We start from the raw sequence: 18,582 nt of genomic DNA on the forward strand, positions 1-18,582 counted from the left end.
AGTAATGGATATTGTGGACCCGCAGTTTTTCCTTGCAAGAGACGCGACAAGCACTGGATATAGTGGGCCCGCAGTTTTTCAATTGCATGTAGTGCTGGGCCAAGTGATCCAAGTGGGCCCGCAGTTTTAGACGTGACCGCTTTTAGACGTGACCCCTTGTGGCATTATATGCGATGCTTATAATTAAGAATAAATGGTTGTAGATTTAATTTCAAACTTTTGTCCAGGCTTAGAGTCTTTAAAGATACGTTTGTGTGTTAAACTTGAAAGCAATGATTTCAATTTTTTATTTTAAATGTCTAAATTAACTGCCAAAACACTTTCATTAATAATTTTAACTGCAAATGATTCCAAAGTTAACTATTAATGGCGACTAGGGATTTGTTGTGTGTTCTTACTTCCGGCGCTTGCAACTATCCGGCAGGGTTTCTTTCGGTGGTTTCTTTTCCTGTCGACCCCAACCCTTTTTCCCTAATACAGGTGGTTAGATTCTAGGGCCCCCACGACTGGTCCCACCATCGTTTCCCCCAGTTGTGTTATACTCACTCGCCGCACTTACTTTCTTGTGAGCACCCGACACATAACGCCTTTTAATACGGTGTAGCTGCAGCATGTTGTACCACTATCTGCCAATTGTGCCCGACACTTTTTTGCGCTTCATAACGTTTTAACGTTGTGCAGCTATTTCCGGCTTGGTAATTGTTTTAGTGCAATTGTGTTACTATGTTGTCTTTCACCAAGCGAAATAAACTCAACTCAATTAATACAGCTATGAAAATTTTACAGGTCTTTGTCCAAAGAAATATACCTAATGCTTTTTTAACCAGATTGTAAGCTACCTACTTTGAAAGTCACTTCTGTAAAAAAAAAATATTTCAAAGCAACATGGAATCAAAACCACAAAACGACAATCGCTTTGCAATGATTACATCCTCCTTGGTTGGAATCTGTTCAGTTTTTGTATTTGAAGTGGTTGTTTTTGTGGCATTGCCCGCGAGCAGCAAATACAAGTTGTATCGATTTCAATTTTACATTGTTCTGAACATTGTGTTTTACATTGGATCAACATACCTGTGGAAAAACTTGGTGACTGTTGTATTGAAGAAAGGAACACCCTATTTTCTAAAGTTACTATGGAAAATTGTTGTCTTCACTTTCTTACTGCTATCCCATATCGCCCCATTTACAACAATGTTTCTATCAAAAGACCCTACATTTATTGGAATGGCATCATGGACTTGCTTTGGTGCCTACATTATATTGTTCTTCATTCATGCTCCTTTGAAATGTGCGTTGGATGTATTGTATCAGTTTAAGGGAGTTCGCCTTTTCAGTGCTCGCAAGCAAGCCTTTTTTGCAGTTGCAGCCACAACTTTGTTTACCTTTTGGGGTGTCACAATGGCTCTTAGTGACCCAAGGATTGTTAGGTAGGATTTAAGTAAATTAACTGAGTAAATTATTTCAGTAATAGAAAAAATGGGAATAGCACACTCACAAAAAAAAAATTTTTTCTATTTTTGCATTTTAGAGTCGAAATTCCGATCAAAAACCTACCAGTGAAAAGTTTTAAGCTTGCATTGATTTGTGATATTCATCTTGGACCAACTGTTGGTTACACAATGCTTAACAGAGTTGTACAGAAAACTAAAACAATTGATGCTGGTTAGTATTTGTGTTGATTTTTGTACTTAAGATGATTCCAACTTTGTTTGTATGTCTGTGTCCAAACTACACTAAATTCCGAATTGTAGTTATTATTATGTAGGAAAATATTTTAGGCATACAAAAAGCTTGCCTAATGCGATTTGTGATTATCCAGAATTATCTGTACTGGATTTTGTGGCATTTAAAATTCGTAAAGAAGAGTAAAATTGAGAAACATTTTAAACTCAGGCCAACAATACATGTTAATTTATAATTTTTAGTATGACTTAAAAATGTGCATTGACATGGCAATAATAATATTTCCAGCATTGCTCTTTTCGCAAACCTAATATGACAGCTGGTGGCAAAGATAGGCCTCATTGGCTGGTGTAGCCATCTATCAGCACTCCTGTTTGTTGGAAGTAACATGCTAAAAAATAGGCCTATGTCTTGTTTTCAGCTGCACCGATGAGGCCTTAGGTCTGCAGCTTATCAATATAACAGTGTTAACAAGTAATAAATAGAGATACAAATTAGTCAAATGTGTTAATAAAGCAAAATGCCAATTTAAAAGTTTCTTCCAATATATCTATCAGATCTGATTGTAATGGCTGGTGACTTGACTGATGGGACGGTTGCAGAAATTGGAGAAGCAGCTATGCCATTGCAAGAACTTTCTGCCCCACATGGAAAATACTTTGCTACTGGTAAGGATGCATCATTAAGAAAACTTGTTTCTTGTTTGATGTATATTGATTGCTGTTCTGTTGGTACTATTTAATATAGTTTTTAGCGTTTTTCACATGTTAGATAGGATAATGCTAGGCCTATGTAAGTTAATGCCCCTCCCCATGTTATGAAATAAAGGTGAAAGGTAATAATAAATAACAAATTTTTCGTGCATGTTTCACAGGAAACCATGAATATTACACTGGTGATGTTGATGAATGGTTTAAGTTGCTCAAAGTACTAGGTAAGTGGTAAAAAGAGAAAAAGTCAATTTGTGCCACAGTGCAAATGAGTCCAATTAATCATACCGTTCTTAATATTTTGGTTGAAAGTACTCAGATTTTTTCTTATCTACAGTTATGATTTGGCAATTTTGTTACTTAGCTGTAACAGTGATGTTTTGTGTTTGTGCAGGTTTTCAGCTCTTGCACAATTCCAATGTGAAAATTCACACTGGTAAAGATGAAAACTCTTGGTTCTGTTTGCTTGGGACTGATGATATACAAGCAGATCAAGTCAGGTAAGCTATCAACTTTATCCAAAAAAATGCAACTTTTAGATTGTAGCCGATCCTGTCAATATAAACATCAATTTATGCCTTTACTACAGTACAGTTAATTGTGGCTTAGAGTAATTCAAGCTTACTGAACTTGTTTTTGATAATTTACAGGAACACCCTGACTAATATATCTGTAATTTTGGTTCTGTTAGGCAATAAACCATATTTTTTTGTTCATGTTGGCATTTTTAGAAATACACAATGATACCTTTTACTAGTTGTATTTGCTTGATGACAATTTTTTTACCTATTTATTAGAAGCCCTTTTAATATTTTGACTGTAGGTATAAAGGCCATGGCATGGATTTGAATTCAGCTTACAAAGGTTGTGACTCTTCACATGCATCTGTGTTAGTTGCACACCAACCAAAAGCAGCAAAACAGGCCATTGATGCTGGTTTTGATTTACAACTTATTCTATCAGGTATGGTCCTGTTTTAGTATGCTACAAAAAAGACTTTTTAGGTGACTCTTTACAGCGCATAGTTTTCATGCAATATTAAAAGTAGTGATGTACAGAATACTCAGTTTGTTGAGTTTAGTTTATTGGAATTGGCTATTTTTACAAAGATTCAGTTTGATTCAAATAAATTGTTGCGATTCAGTCAGATAATTTGTCACGTCTCAGTTGAAACTGAATCGTTTACAAACACCATTTTTAAGCACAAACTTGCAAAGCCGTAACTAAAATTGTGTCAACTATTACGGTTTTAAAACCATGATCTTTTTTTCCACTCCAGACAAAGTAAGTAATTCAATGGCATGCCTTAAACCCCACCCACAGAACTAAAAACATGATGAAACACAACTATTATGTTGTAAAAACACCACTTGTTGTGTGATAAAAAAAAAAACTTATCTTTTCATGTCGAACTGGATGCAGGATGTCATAAATGGCTTGATTGATTCAGTGAATATTTGGTTTCAGTTGAACCCAAATTAAGCAGCAGTTAGGCAAACCTTATTTCAAGAACCATTTTTCTTTCAACAAGTTGTAAGTGTCATTTTTAAATTTTAGGTCACACCCATGGTGGTCAGATGTACCCCATCAAGTGGCTGGCTTACTTCATAAGTCCCTTCCTTAGCGGACTCTACAAATACAAGGAAACATATGTGTATGTTTCACAGGGAAGTGCTTACTATGCTTTTCCATTAAGATCTGGTTCATTTCCTGAAATCACAGAAATAAGTTTAACCAACCACGAAATTGTTAGTTAGTACACACAATATCAAATCATTTTTGCTGTTTTTACACATTTTTCTGTTTCTATGCTGTCTAAGTTAAGGTCACTAGCAATTCTAATTTATTTGTTTGAAGATAAAACTAAAACATTTGCATAAAACACATGAACTAACATAGATAAGCGGTTTGTTTGGTTTTTGTTTCACTGTGTCTGTTTTGGTGTACTTTTGTCTGTTCAACTTTTTAAATTGTAACTTATAAATTAAGCTAAGGTTGTACATTTTTTTGCTTACTTTTGTATGTGAAATTCCCAATCACCTAGTTATAAATAATTAGTGAAAGATTTTAAACAGTTATTGGAATGATTGTTGTTGCTTGTGACACTTGTATTATTTCACTTAGTAGCAACTATAAAAAAAACAATGAAAATGTAATAATTAAAGGCTTTTAAACAATTAGTTTTGGACTATAAAATGCAATAATGTGTCAAAAAAGAAGCAGAAAAAATTTTTTCACACATTGTTTATTTCACATTATATTTTGACCAAATAAGTTTAATTCTGTTTGAAATATATTGAACAACACCTTTGCAATACGTTTTTGCTGTACTGCTAAGTTGAAACTACCTGCCCAATACCAAATGCCTTCAAAGTTGTGTTCTAGATTATTTGCTTAATGAGTTGTTACCGTATTATGATGCAAGTTTGGTAGCTGCTTTACATACATGATGTATATTGTATCATATTATACACGTACACAGTTTATTTTTCTATTTTGCTTGCACAACAAGAAAATGTTTACAGTAAAGATAAAAGCTCATTTAGTTGAGATGTATGTCTGTGGTCATAGGAATGGTGTCATTAAAACCATTGAGTGGTTTCCATTTTTGTGAAACAAGCATATTTTCTGGAGCCGTTGCCATGACACCGCTGGTGACGTCACATAGAAACTAGATCGCTTGATATGACGTCACTATTGGTGTATCCGGTTACAGCTAAAGAAATTCTTAGCAGGAATACAGTCTTAACTAAATTTAATTCAACAATGGCTTTGACTGACATTAGTCAAATCTTATGACATATTGTTCTAGTTATGCGCAAAACGCGACAGTTTTTCCAAAATTTCATAAAAATAAAAAAATTACGACATGGTGAGCAAATAAAACCACTTGTATAACAAGAGTTGACTTTATTTCGCTTGGTGAAAAAAAAGCAGATACACAATTGCAATTCAGCAATTAGTTCAGTGGTTCTCAACTCGTTTCAGGTCATGGACCACCACTTCAGTAAAAATAATATCATGGACCATTTTATTTTTGAGCAAGATCGAAGTACGCATACAAAACTACTACTTGGGCTTGAAACATAATTGTTTAAAACCGATTTTCAAGAAGTCAATTATTCACAGCTAACATTTTGATACTCTTTTAACATGTAAGATGCAATCATCTCTAGTTTATCAAAAAAATTACTGGACGTCCTGTGGAGTGTGGACCACTAGTGGTCCATGGACCACCAGTTGAGAACCACTGAATTAGTTGAAACAGAATTAAAAATCCTTCAGCAAGTGACAAACTTTTGCTATTGTAACCCAACTTGTAATTTTAACGAACAGTGTTTCACAAGTAATGGACATAGAAAATGGAGGGAAAAAGCACGAAGGGTGAATACATATGTCGGGCCTATCAATACAAGCAGCATTACCGTTTACATAGAGTAAAACGGGCTATCGTAGTGACTCACCTATTTTGTTATTTCCTGAAAGGCTTACGGCAATTAACACACCAATCTAGGACGGCAAACGTATTGCGTTTCAGATGCGTGAATTATTATTGAGTTAATTGATCAGCGTGGGTTGATATTGAAAGTTTGCATTTATTTGCTTGAAGTGGGTTGCATAAAGAGCTTCCAGCAACGAGCCCTAAGGTAGGCCTAAAAGTGACAAAAACCGAATATTTTTTTATAAACAGTCAATGCCAAATTGTCTGTGCTTTAATCTGAGTTAATAAGAATTTTTTTCTCAACACTTTATTGGATAAGTTTTTAGTTATGCATGTTATATGACTTATTTCAGCTTCGAATATATACGTAAATGTGTAGGCTATGTATAACGTGTAGATAAAAAGCTGAAAAAAAGTTTGGCTGATGTTAAAACAGTGGCGAAAAAAGCAATGTGCTACTACTGTACAAATACAACTGTATTTAAGTTGCTGTCAGAAAGTAGACATTATTGGCATTGACAACTATTAGTTTGTTGCCTAAACTACGCATAGAGCCAACCCGCTGATAACAGGATTTATTAACAGATCTGCTTTCTGTCTTTAGACCAACATGACTGTTATGTTGCGATGTGTGTTGGGTTTCATTGTCTTTTTATCAGTTCTGAACGCCAGTCAAGCCCTTCCTCGTAAGTGTAAACCATTGTTTTATAAAATGCATTTGTATTTAATGTGATTCTATTGGGTCGGTGCTTAGTTTAGTATATTTGTTAAACGTCGTGTTAAATGGTACTTAATTGCAGCAATGTGTTTGTTATTTTTAGTGTGTTTTAATATGTTTATTTTTGCGTATCATACCTTTACCGACGTCATCTATACACTTGCAATTATTTCCTTTTTTAGTTAGCCGACATTCTTCTACAAGAGTAACGCCTATAATCTCGTCACCACCATAAAACCTGTTTCTTGCACCCTTTTCATCGCAGTTTTGGAATCAGATCGCGCATTTCCTTCTTTAAGCTAACGTTGCATAACACCGCATAAACCGACCAATATCTTGTTTTTTGCAACATAATAAATAAGAGGCTCTTCTTAAAACTTGCTTTAAACGCCTTCTCTTATAAACGTGGCATGCCAGAGTTGTAAACGGGCCTGAAATTGGAGCCCGAACCCGAATCGCTTTTGAGAAACCCTTTTAGACCCGAAAGTTTGATTGACAGGCCGAAACTTCAAGCCTAAAAAAGACAACAAACACAATAGACAATTAGTCTCGAACAAGGCGTTTTAGGGCTGTTTGACATTTGGTCAGGTCTAGCATGTGACTGTTTAGTTAGGTAAATTTATTGAAAAAAATACTGACAGGAAGTGTAAAGTCAGGCGCGAAACAAACCTGTTTTTTTTCAAAAAAAAACCTAAGCTCGAACCCACCCCGACTTACAACTCTGTGGCATGCCAGAAACTTGTTTTTGTGGTATCGCTTGTGCGCTCGCACGAATTCATTTCATCGTTCTGAAGAAGCCATATCGTTCTGGTGAACGAAACGTCAGCAAAATTACCAGTTCTTTAAAAACAAAGTGTCTTTTGTCGAGCACCACCCCTGTTGAACGATAACTTTGGCATGCAAAATATTTAATTTATTTTTTTCAAGCAGCCTACATAAACTAAGGTTACAAAGCTTACAGGTGTGTCCAATACACTAGCTAGAGCCTTCTTTTGTGTGTCAAATATTTATTTATTTGTATGACGTACGTAAGTAGGCCTATTTCTGCGTTTTTAATCAGGGTTGTGACGTAAAAAGGTATAAATTCCGACTCATAATCTTCACGCGACTCCGACTCCGAATGTTTATAGATTCAGAATCCGTCACCTATTTTATTACTTCCCTATTATAGCGAGCACCACTCCTGCTGCAATGTTTCTTATTCTTTTTGGTTTCTGCACATAAAAAATATATTTTATTATTCAGATCCCAACAGTGGAAATGTCGGAGGAATTGGTAAGTAGGCTATTATTTTACCTGACAAAAATTCTCAACGTAAAAGTCACTATACGCATATTTCTTTCAAGATCTGGGTCCACTATTGTTTGCGTTTTTTATCCACCTTCATGCAGTAAATCAATCTAAGATAAGCTATAAGAAATCCAAATATTTCTCTGCATAAACCTTTTCTATCTACTAACCTAAACTACTAAGGGGACATTGTTTTTAGATTGATCTGTGTATTATTGTTGTTGTTTTTTAGTTGTTGATTTTCGTCATGTTTTTTCTTAGTAAATATTTTTACAATCCTATGGGCTATAGTTGATGGTTATATTTAAATATATTGGGGTTAAATTATTTTATATTCGCTGTTTAAAGCAATTTGATCGAAATATCTGTCAAGACAATTTAAAAAAATGTTATATAGGCCAATAGAGCCCCTAACAATTGCAAGTAAAAAAACGGTTGTGAATCCACTAATCTTACGAAAAAAATGTCACTTGAAGTAGTTCACTCTAAATATTTGCAGCTATAGGCTGAAAGTTAACATAAAAAATGTTTTTTTTTGTACAGAGGTTTTTTACAACAATACAATCTACCTGATCAGCCACGACAAAATGATTTTACCTGAAGCTTATCTCTACTGCGCAAGATACGGCGGAAAGCTATTGGAAATCGGTGACGTGGGAACGGAAGATTTTATGGCAGAAATTGTAGGAAGAACTTCTTACAGACAATTTTGGTTCGGTTCTTACAGGTAGGACAAACGACACATTGCTATCTTTTTTCTGTGAACAAAGACCAATACAACAAACACAATAGACCAGGGGTCGGCAACCTTTTAGGCGACGCGTGCCAATTTATGTGTTATTTCCATGTGTTAATGACCTCGCGTGCCAACGTTATTCTAAAGAATAGTGGTTCGTGCCAGCTGATATCAATACTAAAGAGAAATCGGAGTGTTTTGTGCATGTAAGGCCGAATTTTATAACAATGGCTTGATAAAAACTACAAATAAGCAGTGTAACAGGTCAAACTGTTACTTCAATATAAACACGGAAATCGGTTGGCGTGCCATGAAAAACCACCTCGCGTGCCAAGCTTGGCACGCGTGCTAGGGGTTGCCGACCCCTGCAATAGACAATTGGTCGTGCACAAGGCGTTTTAGGGCTGCTTGACATTAGGTCAGTCCAGCTAGTTAAATTTATTCAAACACATACTGACACAGAGTGTAAAGTCAGGCCCGAATCAGGCCCATTTTTTTCTGAAGAAACCTAAGCCCGAACCCGGCCAAAAACCCCGGCCTGACTTACACCTTTGGTTTGAACAATAAAGCATGTCGCCTTTTGCGTCTGTTTTGGCCGCTACTTCCATCATTAAACTTATGAACAGAATTAGTTTACACCGACATTCAGACAAGGTCGTGTAAGTTGTCACTTGCCACTTGGACAAACCGAATCATGCACGAAACTCAGCCAGACATAAATAAAACAACAACAATTAAATTTACCATGCGACAACCCTTTTTGTGAAAAAAACATTTTTGCAAAATTTTGAATTCTTTTTTTGACAGACTGGACGTAGCTGCTATCTTGGATTCCTGGAGAAATTTGAACCCTTTGTTTGTCAACTGCACCACAGAACCTGACTTTTGCACAACTAATACGGATGGCCCACACTTTGACAATGCAACCTATCAATCCACTTGCATTGCGGATGTAAGCAGGTTTATTAAATCCAGTTTTAGACACCACTTTTAAATACATCATAAAGATTTGGTAAAGATTCAACCGGCTGTAACTGATCTTGATTAAGTTAGTAAACGAATAGTAATATAAACGAACCCAATAGCACACCAGCATTTGGTCATTAAGTCCTAAATCATTAGACGCCAGTTGAACACTTAGTACAAAGTTGTAAGTCGGGTCAGGCTTTTTAGGTTCGGGTTCGGGCTAATGTTGGAATAGAATCAAGTGGCTTTTTTAGGACATAGCGTCAAACTCGGCCTCATTTCTTGTAGCAAAATTTTTGTGCTAATTCGGGCTCCGTATAAAAAAATATTTTTTCTTTAATTTTAGGTCCCTGACAACTTTGTACTAATATATCGCTACATAGTGGTGACAAAAAACACTTTTCTATTGGAACTTCTACTTGCTTTTTACTTCTAAAACACAATTTTGCAGAATACATGCAACAAAACGGCAAACATCTTATTGTCTGCAAACGGTTACACCAACTGGGGCCCGAACGAGCCCACCAACGAAAGTTGTTCTTTAATCACTTTCAGCAATTGTGACATACACACCGGCTGTAATACGTCACAATGGATGATGAGAGACTGTAGATTGAAACACAATTTCATCTGCCAAAAATCTGGTGGGTTGAATAATAGAGTGAAGCCATACAGTAGTACAGTACCGGTTTATTTGTCTAAAGCAGGGGTCACCAAACTTTTTTCACAGCGGGCCGGATAAGTTTAAAAAAGATTCGGGCGGGCCGCATAGTTTACATGCCCTAGCACCGTCTTTTCAAATTTAGCACGCGCGGCGATTTTTTCAGGGGCGCCAAGATATGGCCTTTCTGCAATCCCATTTAAAGTGGCTTAAATTGTATAGTTAGTCTCATCTTACGAGCAATGGTTGTATATTACGTAACAAGTAGGCAATTGTTTGCGCACAATTAACATTAGTGGTCTTGTCTGTGACGTAACAAACTGGGTTTTGATCAATCCTGAGCGTTGTAATCCTATGAAACTGAGTAACATTATTTCTTCATATCGCGACAGGAAAACTCTCGTAAGAAGTAGATTAATTCTTGAATGTTACAAAGTTATCAATACGATTTGGCAAACCAAAAACGTGGTCGCGGGCCGGATGAAATGACCTCGAGGGCCGGATCCGGCCCGCGGGCCATAGTTTGGTGACCCCTGGTATAAAGCGCTACTTGACTTAACACACAGGTTTACAAACAGTCGTGCTATTAACGCTATTTATTTGTTTCGCATGTTCACTTTTTTAAATTTTGGGTTAGGAGCTCAGTCTTAAAGTTAGATTTTTTGTATTTTTATTGATACTACCTTAATTCAACACAATTAGCCCTAACCGTCAGTATTTTTGGAGACATGTCGTATTAAATAGTTGTTATTGCTCGTTGCGCCACTTATCGGAAGTTTGCTAAACGTGAGACTGCCGTGAGGTATGTGTTAGTGGATTTTCCTTTATAAACGATGGTTTTTACATTTTTTAAATTAGTGCTTTTTCTGTTTTGCTTTACATGTAAATTTTTCAGCTTGTCCCCCGACTGACACTGTACCATTGGATCCCAATGATATAATGATTTCAAGTTCTGAATATTCAACTTACCTTGGAGCAAACATCTATTGCAACGGGAGAGGATCAGCTATTACGTAATTTACATAACGTTCAATGCTAGTTAGTGCTTAGCAAATGTTAGTTGAGTAGTTCCTTCTTTCGTCAAAGACTATCAGGTTTAGTTCGGCCAATTGTTTTTTGCGTAAATTTATAGATAAAACATAGAAACTGCTGACTTTGTCTTACGTGAGGACTTATCCCGACTTAATTGTGTTGCATATCAGCCGGTTCTGTCACAAAAGTCATATTTTTCAGCCGGTTCTGTTACAAAAATCCATTGACAGTAGCCAGTAATGCTAACCGATTCGCTGATCTCATAAAATTTCGTGAGACGGTTCTATAGAACCGGTGCAAAACGGCTGAATCCCACCACTACTGACACAGAATGTAAATCCCACCGGATTAATAGGTTTTCAGCCGAAAATCCAGCAGCTAATTAAGAATTTATGGAGGAGCTAAAATTGGTGCCCAAACTTGAAAGTACAAGCCCGAAACCCGGCCAAACGCGGATTTAAACTTGAATTACGCTTGAAATTTGTTGAAAATGCAGTACAATATGGACTTAGCCTCGAATCAAGTCCGTTTAATTCAAATTCAACCTTGATCTTGGGCCGAAAGGGCCAACACGACTTATAGCTCTGGAGTAGCGTAATGAAACAATTAGTGGACTTGTGATATAAATTTGATGTTTTCATGTTTTTCAGTATTAACTATTGCGCTCGAACTGCCATTAATCTGGGGAAATTATGGACTGGAGACAACAAAACTGATCCGTGTATTTTACACGAAAACGATCAACATCTTACTTTGCCTCGTCTTTCATCATGTGCCCCTAATATTACAGTGAGTATTGTGCATTAGACCCTAAATATTTGTTATGAATTTTATGGATTTGTCTAATTTCAAAATTAAAAAACGGATTTTGCAAGATTTTTTTGTCATAGATTCAATGATGTAGCATGTGATCCCGCATTTGTTTAAGTAAAGTAAACCCTGTACCGAGGAAACTTGAATTTACAGAAAAAAATATTCTTTCTTGTTAACCAATACAGCCTTATCAAAAGTATATTTACGATTGTCTACTTTTCTCTTCTAAACAAAAAACTTCTAAACAAAACAATTTTAAAAAATATCAAAAAGTATAAAGTGAATAACTTAATAAATGTTTTTATTGTGCCTATTGTATTCTAACAATAATGCATTTTGTAGAACCTGAACGAGTCGATCATCTACCAGTATCAACTTTGCGGTTCACCGCGTTTCCAAAATGACGTCACGCAAGTGATTCAACGACGTCACGATATCAGGCTTTCCCTGGTTTGCGAAATCGACAATCAAGCAACAATCGATTCGAACGCTATGTCGGAACAGAAGTAAGTTCTTACTAATCAGATCTGTTAACTATTACCTCGCCATCCAGGAAATTATTTTTGTTAAAATCCCGGGATTGGAACAAAAAAAATGCGTTTTGAAACACGACTCAAACGAATGTTATCGAATGAATCACGTGTTACTTACGCAAATAATCTCGTTTATGACATCACGGAGTGCAGTATATGCAAATAAGATATTATGTTTATGACACAACGCTAACATTGTATGCAAATAATATGTTGTATGACTAAACTCATGGATCAAAGCAGAGATAAGGGAAATGAATGTAACGTTACTAAGACAAAACAAGAATATAATTAAGGAAAATAACGGCCCAAATACAGACTTAAAAACGACGTGCCTTATTATTTAAACTTTTCGGCAAATGCTCATGCCATCGTCAGTGATGAGATGCGCCACATTAGTTACACCCGTTTGTAACCACTTGAGTCTTATAAGTCATTAAAAATTGATAAAAAGGGCGAAACGAGCGTCGCGTAAACACGATATTTAGGCCGTTTTTTCTTATTATACTTGTATGTTCCAAAAAACATTGAGAACGTCGTACTTCCAAGTAAGAGCATGATTTGAATAAACGTAGACTCTTTTACACACAAGGTCAAATCTGCTTGTAAGTTATAAAACTTGTCTATCTGTTGAAATTGAACACCAACTTTTCCTTTTAATTTATAAATCGCCCTAATTTCAATTTCACTAATCCACCCTTTTTTATTTCACTCGTGGAATTTGAATAACTTATTTTACAAACTTTTGTTATGGGGCGATGACTTTTGATGGTTGTAAAACACGACAGACTCACCTTCTACTTTTAACTTATATCCGTTCAAATTTATCTCTAACTTTTTCTTTTTTATTTCTAGATCGCTGAGATTTTTCATGGAACCTGAATACGGAAAATTCGACATACGCATCTTTGCATTTATTGATAGTGACTTTACAGTGAGCGCCGAAAATATGTCGGTCAAGGTTCCAGACCCAATCTATATTGGAGTTAAACTGATTGAATCTGATCCTGCTACCTTCGTGATCGGGGTAGGTAAACAAGTCCTAAGGTTTGGGGTTCAAACACCGGGGCGCAGAATTTAGAACTTTATTGCGCAGTTTTAAAAATTATAATGCATTAAAAATCATTAGTATAATGCATTAAAAAAAAGTAACTGAACTTTATGTCGCTTTATTAAACATTTTTATTACACAAAGGTAAAAGAATATTTTAACGCCGACTAAGACTGATGTCCTATAGCAGCGGTTCCCAAACTTTTCTGAAAATTTTGCCTGGTGGACACTATTGCAATTATTTTGATATTTCGCGGCCCTATAAAAATCAAACAATGCTATAGGAAAAAAGCATTGTTTCTTGTACACTAGTGCAGTCATGATTCTTTTTAAAGTAACAACTTTCTAACTGAGCGGTTTTCAAACTTTTTCATTGTTTTTTTCAAAACGGTCACTTTGCCATTATAACGAGGACTCGGGGACCTTAAGCCTGAAGGTGTATTTTAACAATACGAAAGTTGATGTACAGAATTTTAGCTTATTAGGTATGCAAAATTACACATAACAACGATCCAAAGACGGTTCGTGACATCACAGACAAGACAGAAAACATTATAATAGTGCGCAAACAATTGCATTCTTGATAGTTGTCATGCAATAAAGGCTATCTATTGTATAGTAATGGAGGCAGTGGATCTCTAATTGTACTTTGATTTAAACCTATTCAGTGACACAAATTGACGCCAAATAAGACTATAGAGGCACGTCAACCTTTTCGCGGACCCCGCAAAATTGCTTCACAGGCCCATAAAGGTCCGCGGACCCCAGTTTGGGAACCGCTGTCCTATAGATATATGAAATGTGGCCTTTAATGACAGTTGCTTTTTTGCAACAAATTGCCTGCAATAGAAGTTAATAAACACTTGATTTGTATCAGAATTTTGTAATGAAAATGTTTTTTGTTTAAATAGTCGCATAAAACTGCACGTTTATAGGTTCTTTAATGGCTTTTTTGTTGTTTCTTTAACCCTTTCGCAGATCTAAAACAAAAAGCCTCCTGTTTTTTAACACCTAATTTCACACAACTAAAGAATTAAATACTTTTATTTACCACAAAAACACATAACCTTTGGGTTTAGGTTATGTCAATAACGATGGAGTAAGTAAATGCCAATAGGTTGGATAATAAAGCATGGGTTTGTTAAGTTTCTGAATTAAAGGCAAAAAATGATGGGATTTTTACTGGTTATTTTACTGAGACTACTTCGTGTATTTCAGCTTGTGGAATGTTTCGCCTACGATACTTGCTTTTGTTCTGGTCTCTACCCGTTCCTTTACCAGGGGTGAGTTAGTTTTTGTTATTAACATATTTTCTACAATTAAGCAATGTATTCCCCGGAAAATCTACTAACACCATACCTCACGGTAGACCCACGTTTAGATAATTTTCGATAGGTGGCGCAAAGAGCATTTTACCCATTTAAAACGACATAACTCCAAAAATGCTCACGGTTAGGGCTATTAGGGCCGGGGTAAGGTATTCGCATTCAAAATTAAATCAAACCAACAATGTAACCTAATTTCTAATTTAAAATTTTCCAAAAATTTTCATCCCAGCTGCTAAATTATAAATAAAGCTCTTCGCGCCACTTATCAAAAATTAGATAAATGTGGGTCTACCGTGAGGTATGGTTTTAGTCAGTGCCGGATTAAGGGTCTGCTGGCCTGTAGGCACATTTTATAAGTGGCCCGAAAATCAGGATTGCCAACTAAAAAATTAGAATTATTAGTGTTGCCAATTCATTGTCACAAAGATCGTTGTTGTAAAGTGGCCTGGATTTTTGACTGGCCTGTAGGCACGTGCCTACTTTGCCTAATGGTTAATCCAGCACTAGTTTTAGTGGCTCTACCGTTTTCTTCCAAGTGCGCGCTTGCAGAAACGCACGACCCTTACAATAAGGTATGGTTGTAACCTATCAACAAGTACTCGCTTTCGACACAGTTTTTTATTATTATCCAGTTACAAAATGTACTGGCAACCTATCAAAAAACGGCTTTTTTACATGGAATTTTGTGCTTAATAAATACTGGTTGTTTTTTTAAATCAAAATACAGCATTCAGTCCCAAAACAGCCCTTTTGAAACCAAGTGTTTGTTAGCTTTTAGCACTTTGATAAGGACCTGTGGATAATATATAAAACGCATTTCATTCATATAGACTGTTCAATTTAAAATGGATTTTGTTCAATGAACTGCGGTGTAGCTGCAGCGCGTTTAGTCATGATCCACGTTATGCTGTACCTTCCATTGTTTTGCGCTTCATAGCGTTTCAACAATGAGCAGCTATTTCCGGCCTACGTGCAATTCTGTCGCTATGTGTTCTTTACCAACGAAATAACTCAACTAAACATTAATTTAGCCCAAGTGACCATAACACGATCTGATAACCCTCAGCACTATTTGGTTCTACCATAATAACTTACACCAAAGTTTGCTGAATACGACGGTGGCGCAAAAAACATTTGCGAATATTTAAAAGCAAAGTGAGTGAAAATGCTGTGGGCTATAGGGTTGGGGTGAAGTATTATAATAAAAAAAACAATAAACTGTATTTATAAACTAAGTCCCTAACCCTGTCTCAGTCTTACTGTGAATTTAAATAGTCGTGCCTTTTACGCCATCTATCGGAATTTGGCGAAAAACTCTGTCGTGAGTTCTTATGTAGTAGCTCTAAGTCTACTTAAACGCGATTTTGATTGGCTAATTGTTACAGTCCAAAAGTTTCATTAAATGTGGCCGAGCAAAATTGCGCTATAGTTTGTAGTTTGTAAAAATCGAACTATATATCATTTTTTCCTTATACCCAGTGCATTATTTTGAACACAAAATGGCGTCTATGAGACTCTATCGCGTAACTAGTTGAACATCTTGTGTTTTACATAGAAGTAGCCAGTAGCTTTACCTACTATTGTAAGCATTGTCTGTCATGTCTAGATGTACAAACGATTCACACGTGACAATCATAGAGGATAGAAACAGTTCGAGGGCAAGATTTTCTTTTTCTTCGTTTATGTGGTCGGCAAATCCGTTCAACGATCAGAAAATTAAAGTGATCTGTTATGTGGGTGTCTGCGACAACAACTATCCAAACAGTGGATGCAGACAACAAGTAAGTTGCTTTGATGAGTTAACATGATCATTGTAATTCACTGCAGTGGTGGGATTCAATTTTTTTATCAGCCGGTTCTATCACAAAAGTTATTTTTTTGCCGGATCTGTTACAAAAAGTCCATTGACAGTAACCAGTAATGCTAACCGGTTTGCTGATCTCATAAAATTTCTTGAGACGGTTCTATAGAACCGGTGCGAACCGGCTGAATCCCACCACTGACTTACTGTCATTTTTTTAGAGAAAAATGTTGCTAAACTTTTTTTCTGTTCTAAAGACAACTGAAGGGTGTTTAAGGGGTGTTGATTTTACAAAAACTGCATTATAATTCGTAAATACATATAATGTTCTTTTTTATCAGTTTTCTTTGGAATAAAATAGTTTTGGGACTTGAGCAACAATCATTACCAAATTCATGTTTCTTATTTTCACACATATAGGTGAACTGCCCGGGTAAGCGTAAAAGGCGTGATCTCGGTCCTGGTGAAAAATTGTACGAGGTTCATTCTGATGTGATCCACTTACAGCAACCAAAATCATGTGAATACGTAAGTTTATGTGAATCACGACATCATGACTATTCATGTGAGCTATATGAAATTGTGATCAGCATGAGGTATTATGCTTTTCATGTGAATACGTATGTGATCGCATTGGTGAGTTGCTCAAGTATTCATGTGAATGCGTAATGAGGTTGTTTTGGCCATTTTGCAATTCAAGTACAGTACATTTTCAAAGAAACTGTTTAATTGTTTAATGACATGTTTCATATCAACAAGCTTCTTGTACTTTCTGTGAACGTTTTTGCTAGATATTTCATACTCTCATTTTTGCAGAACAACGGTGGTTGCTCCCACATATGCACAGATGCAGGAATTGGAAAAACAATATGTTCTTGCTCAGCTCCCATGAAATTGATGGCTGACGAAACAACCTGCTATAGTCCTTCTGAATTTGATGGTAAGTCAAGTGGCGGTTCTGTTCTTGTTTTAAGTTGTAATGATGTTGGAATAGTAGGTACTACAGGGAAAAACAACTAAAATAAAAAAATGTGTTGCAATTAAAAATTGTGACGTTGTTTTTGATTTAGTTGTAGTTGGGTTTGGATGTTTTTCTCAAAAATGTTGCTAATATTTGACATTCAAAGCTTCCTTACTAAAACAAAACATATAAAAACCAAGTTTTCAGTTGTGTTTAGTTTATTTTTCGTTTTGCACTAAAACAATCACCAAGCTGGAAATAGATGGAACGTTACAACATTTGGAGAGCAAAAAGGGGGTTTATATTAATAACAGTATATTTTTACCTAATCGCTCAAACTGGGTTTAGTTGTAGATGAAGTTGATATTGGGGAGGATCATCTGGATGAAGGTTTCTTGGAGGACTTTTCACCTGACATATCTGTCCTTCTCTTCCTTGTCTCCGGACTTCTCTGCATCGTTACCGGTCTTCTGTTTTATCAAGTTCACAACGAGAAAAGACGCCAGTCTCTGTAGTGTATTTTACACTAGTGGTTTAATTTTAAAAAGATTTTGGCCTCACATTATACAAACGTACCTCTTGTTGCTTGCTCATTTTTTTCTTTTCTAACCAGTTCAGAATGCCAGCATTATTTTAAGCGTGTCCAACTTTTTGGAAGCTGTCAAAACCTTTTATGCTGTTGCTCAAAATGCCTCTGAGTATAAGTTTTGTGGTGTTAAAGAGTTACCTCAAAACAAATGCATCATATCTGTATGTTGTCACATTTACGTGATTAAACCTCATTGAAGAAACTGTACGCTGTGTTCCACATATTTTATACCTGGAAATTGGTGAATAAAAAAATTGAAACCCTTTAT

The 18,582-nt window shown here is 36.0% G+C and overlaps 1 protein-coding gene across 1 annotated transcript; it reads left to right on the plus strand.

Moving 5' to 3' along the window:
* Positions 1 to 196: 196 nt before the first annotated feature.
* LOC145209031 (uncharacterized) lies at positions 197 to 18,581 on the plus strand. Its single transcript, XM_080079311.1, has 21 exons — positions 197 to 1,427; positions 1,529 to 1,662; positions 2,241 to 2,351; positions 2,558 to 2,617; positions 2,788 to 2,893; positions 3,217 to 3,356; positions 3,951 to 4,141; positions 6,440 to 6,521; positions 7,799 to 7,828; positions 8,387 to 8,570; positions 9,387 to 9,531; positions 9,997 to 10,189; positions 11,102 to 11,219; positions 11,889 to 12,027; positions 12,394 to 12,557; positions 13,440 to 13,611; positions 14,854 to 14,918; positions 16,570 to 16,744; positions 17,185 to 17,292; positions 17,581 to 17,704; positions 18,074 to 18,581. Exons 1-21 carry the CDS (start codon positions 886 to 888, stop codon positions 18,238 to 18,240), a joined length of 3,150 nt encoding a protein of 1,049 aa, XP_079935437.1. The 5' UTR covers positions 197 to 885; the 3' UTR covers positions 18,241 to 18,581.
* The last annotated feature ends 1 nt before the right edge of the window (position 18,582 follows it).

The sequence above is a fragment of the Phallusia mammillata genome, chromosome 1, assembly GCF_965637545.1.
Source record: "Phallusia mammillata chromosome 1, kaPhaMamm4.hap1.1, whole genome shotgun sequence".
In the NCBI taxonomy this organism is placed as follows: Eukaryota; Metazoa; Chordata; class Ascidiacea; order Phlebobranchia; family Ascidiidae; genus Phallusia; species Phallusia mammillata.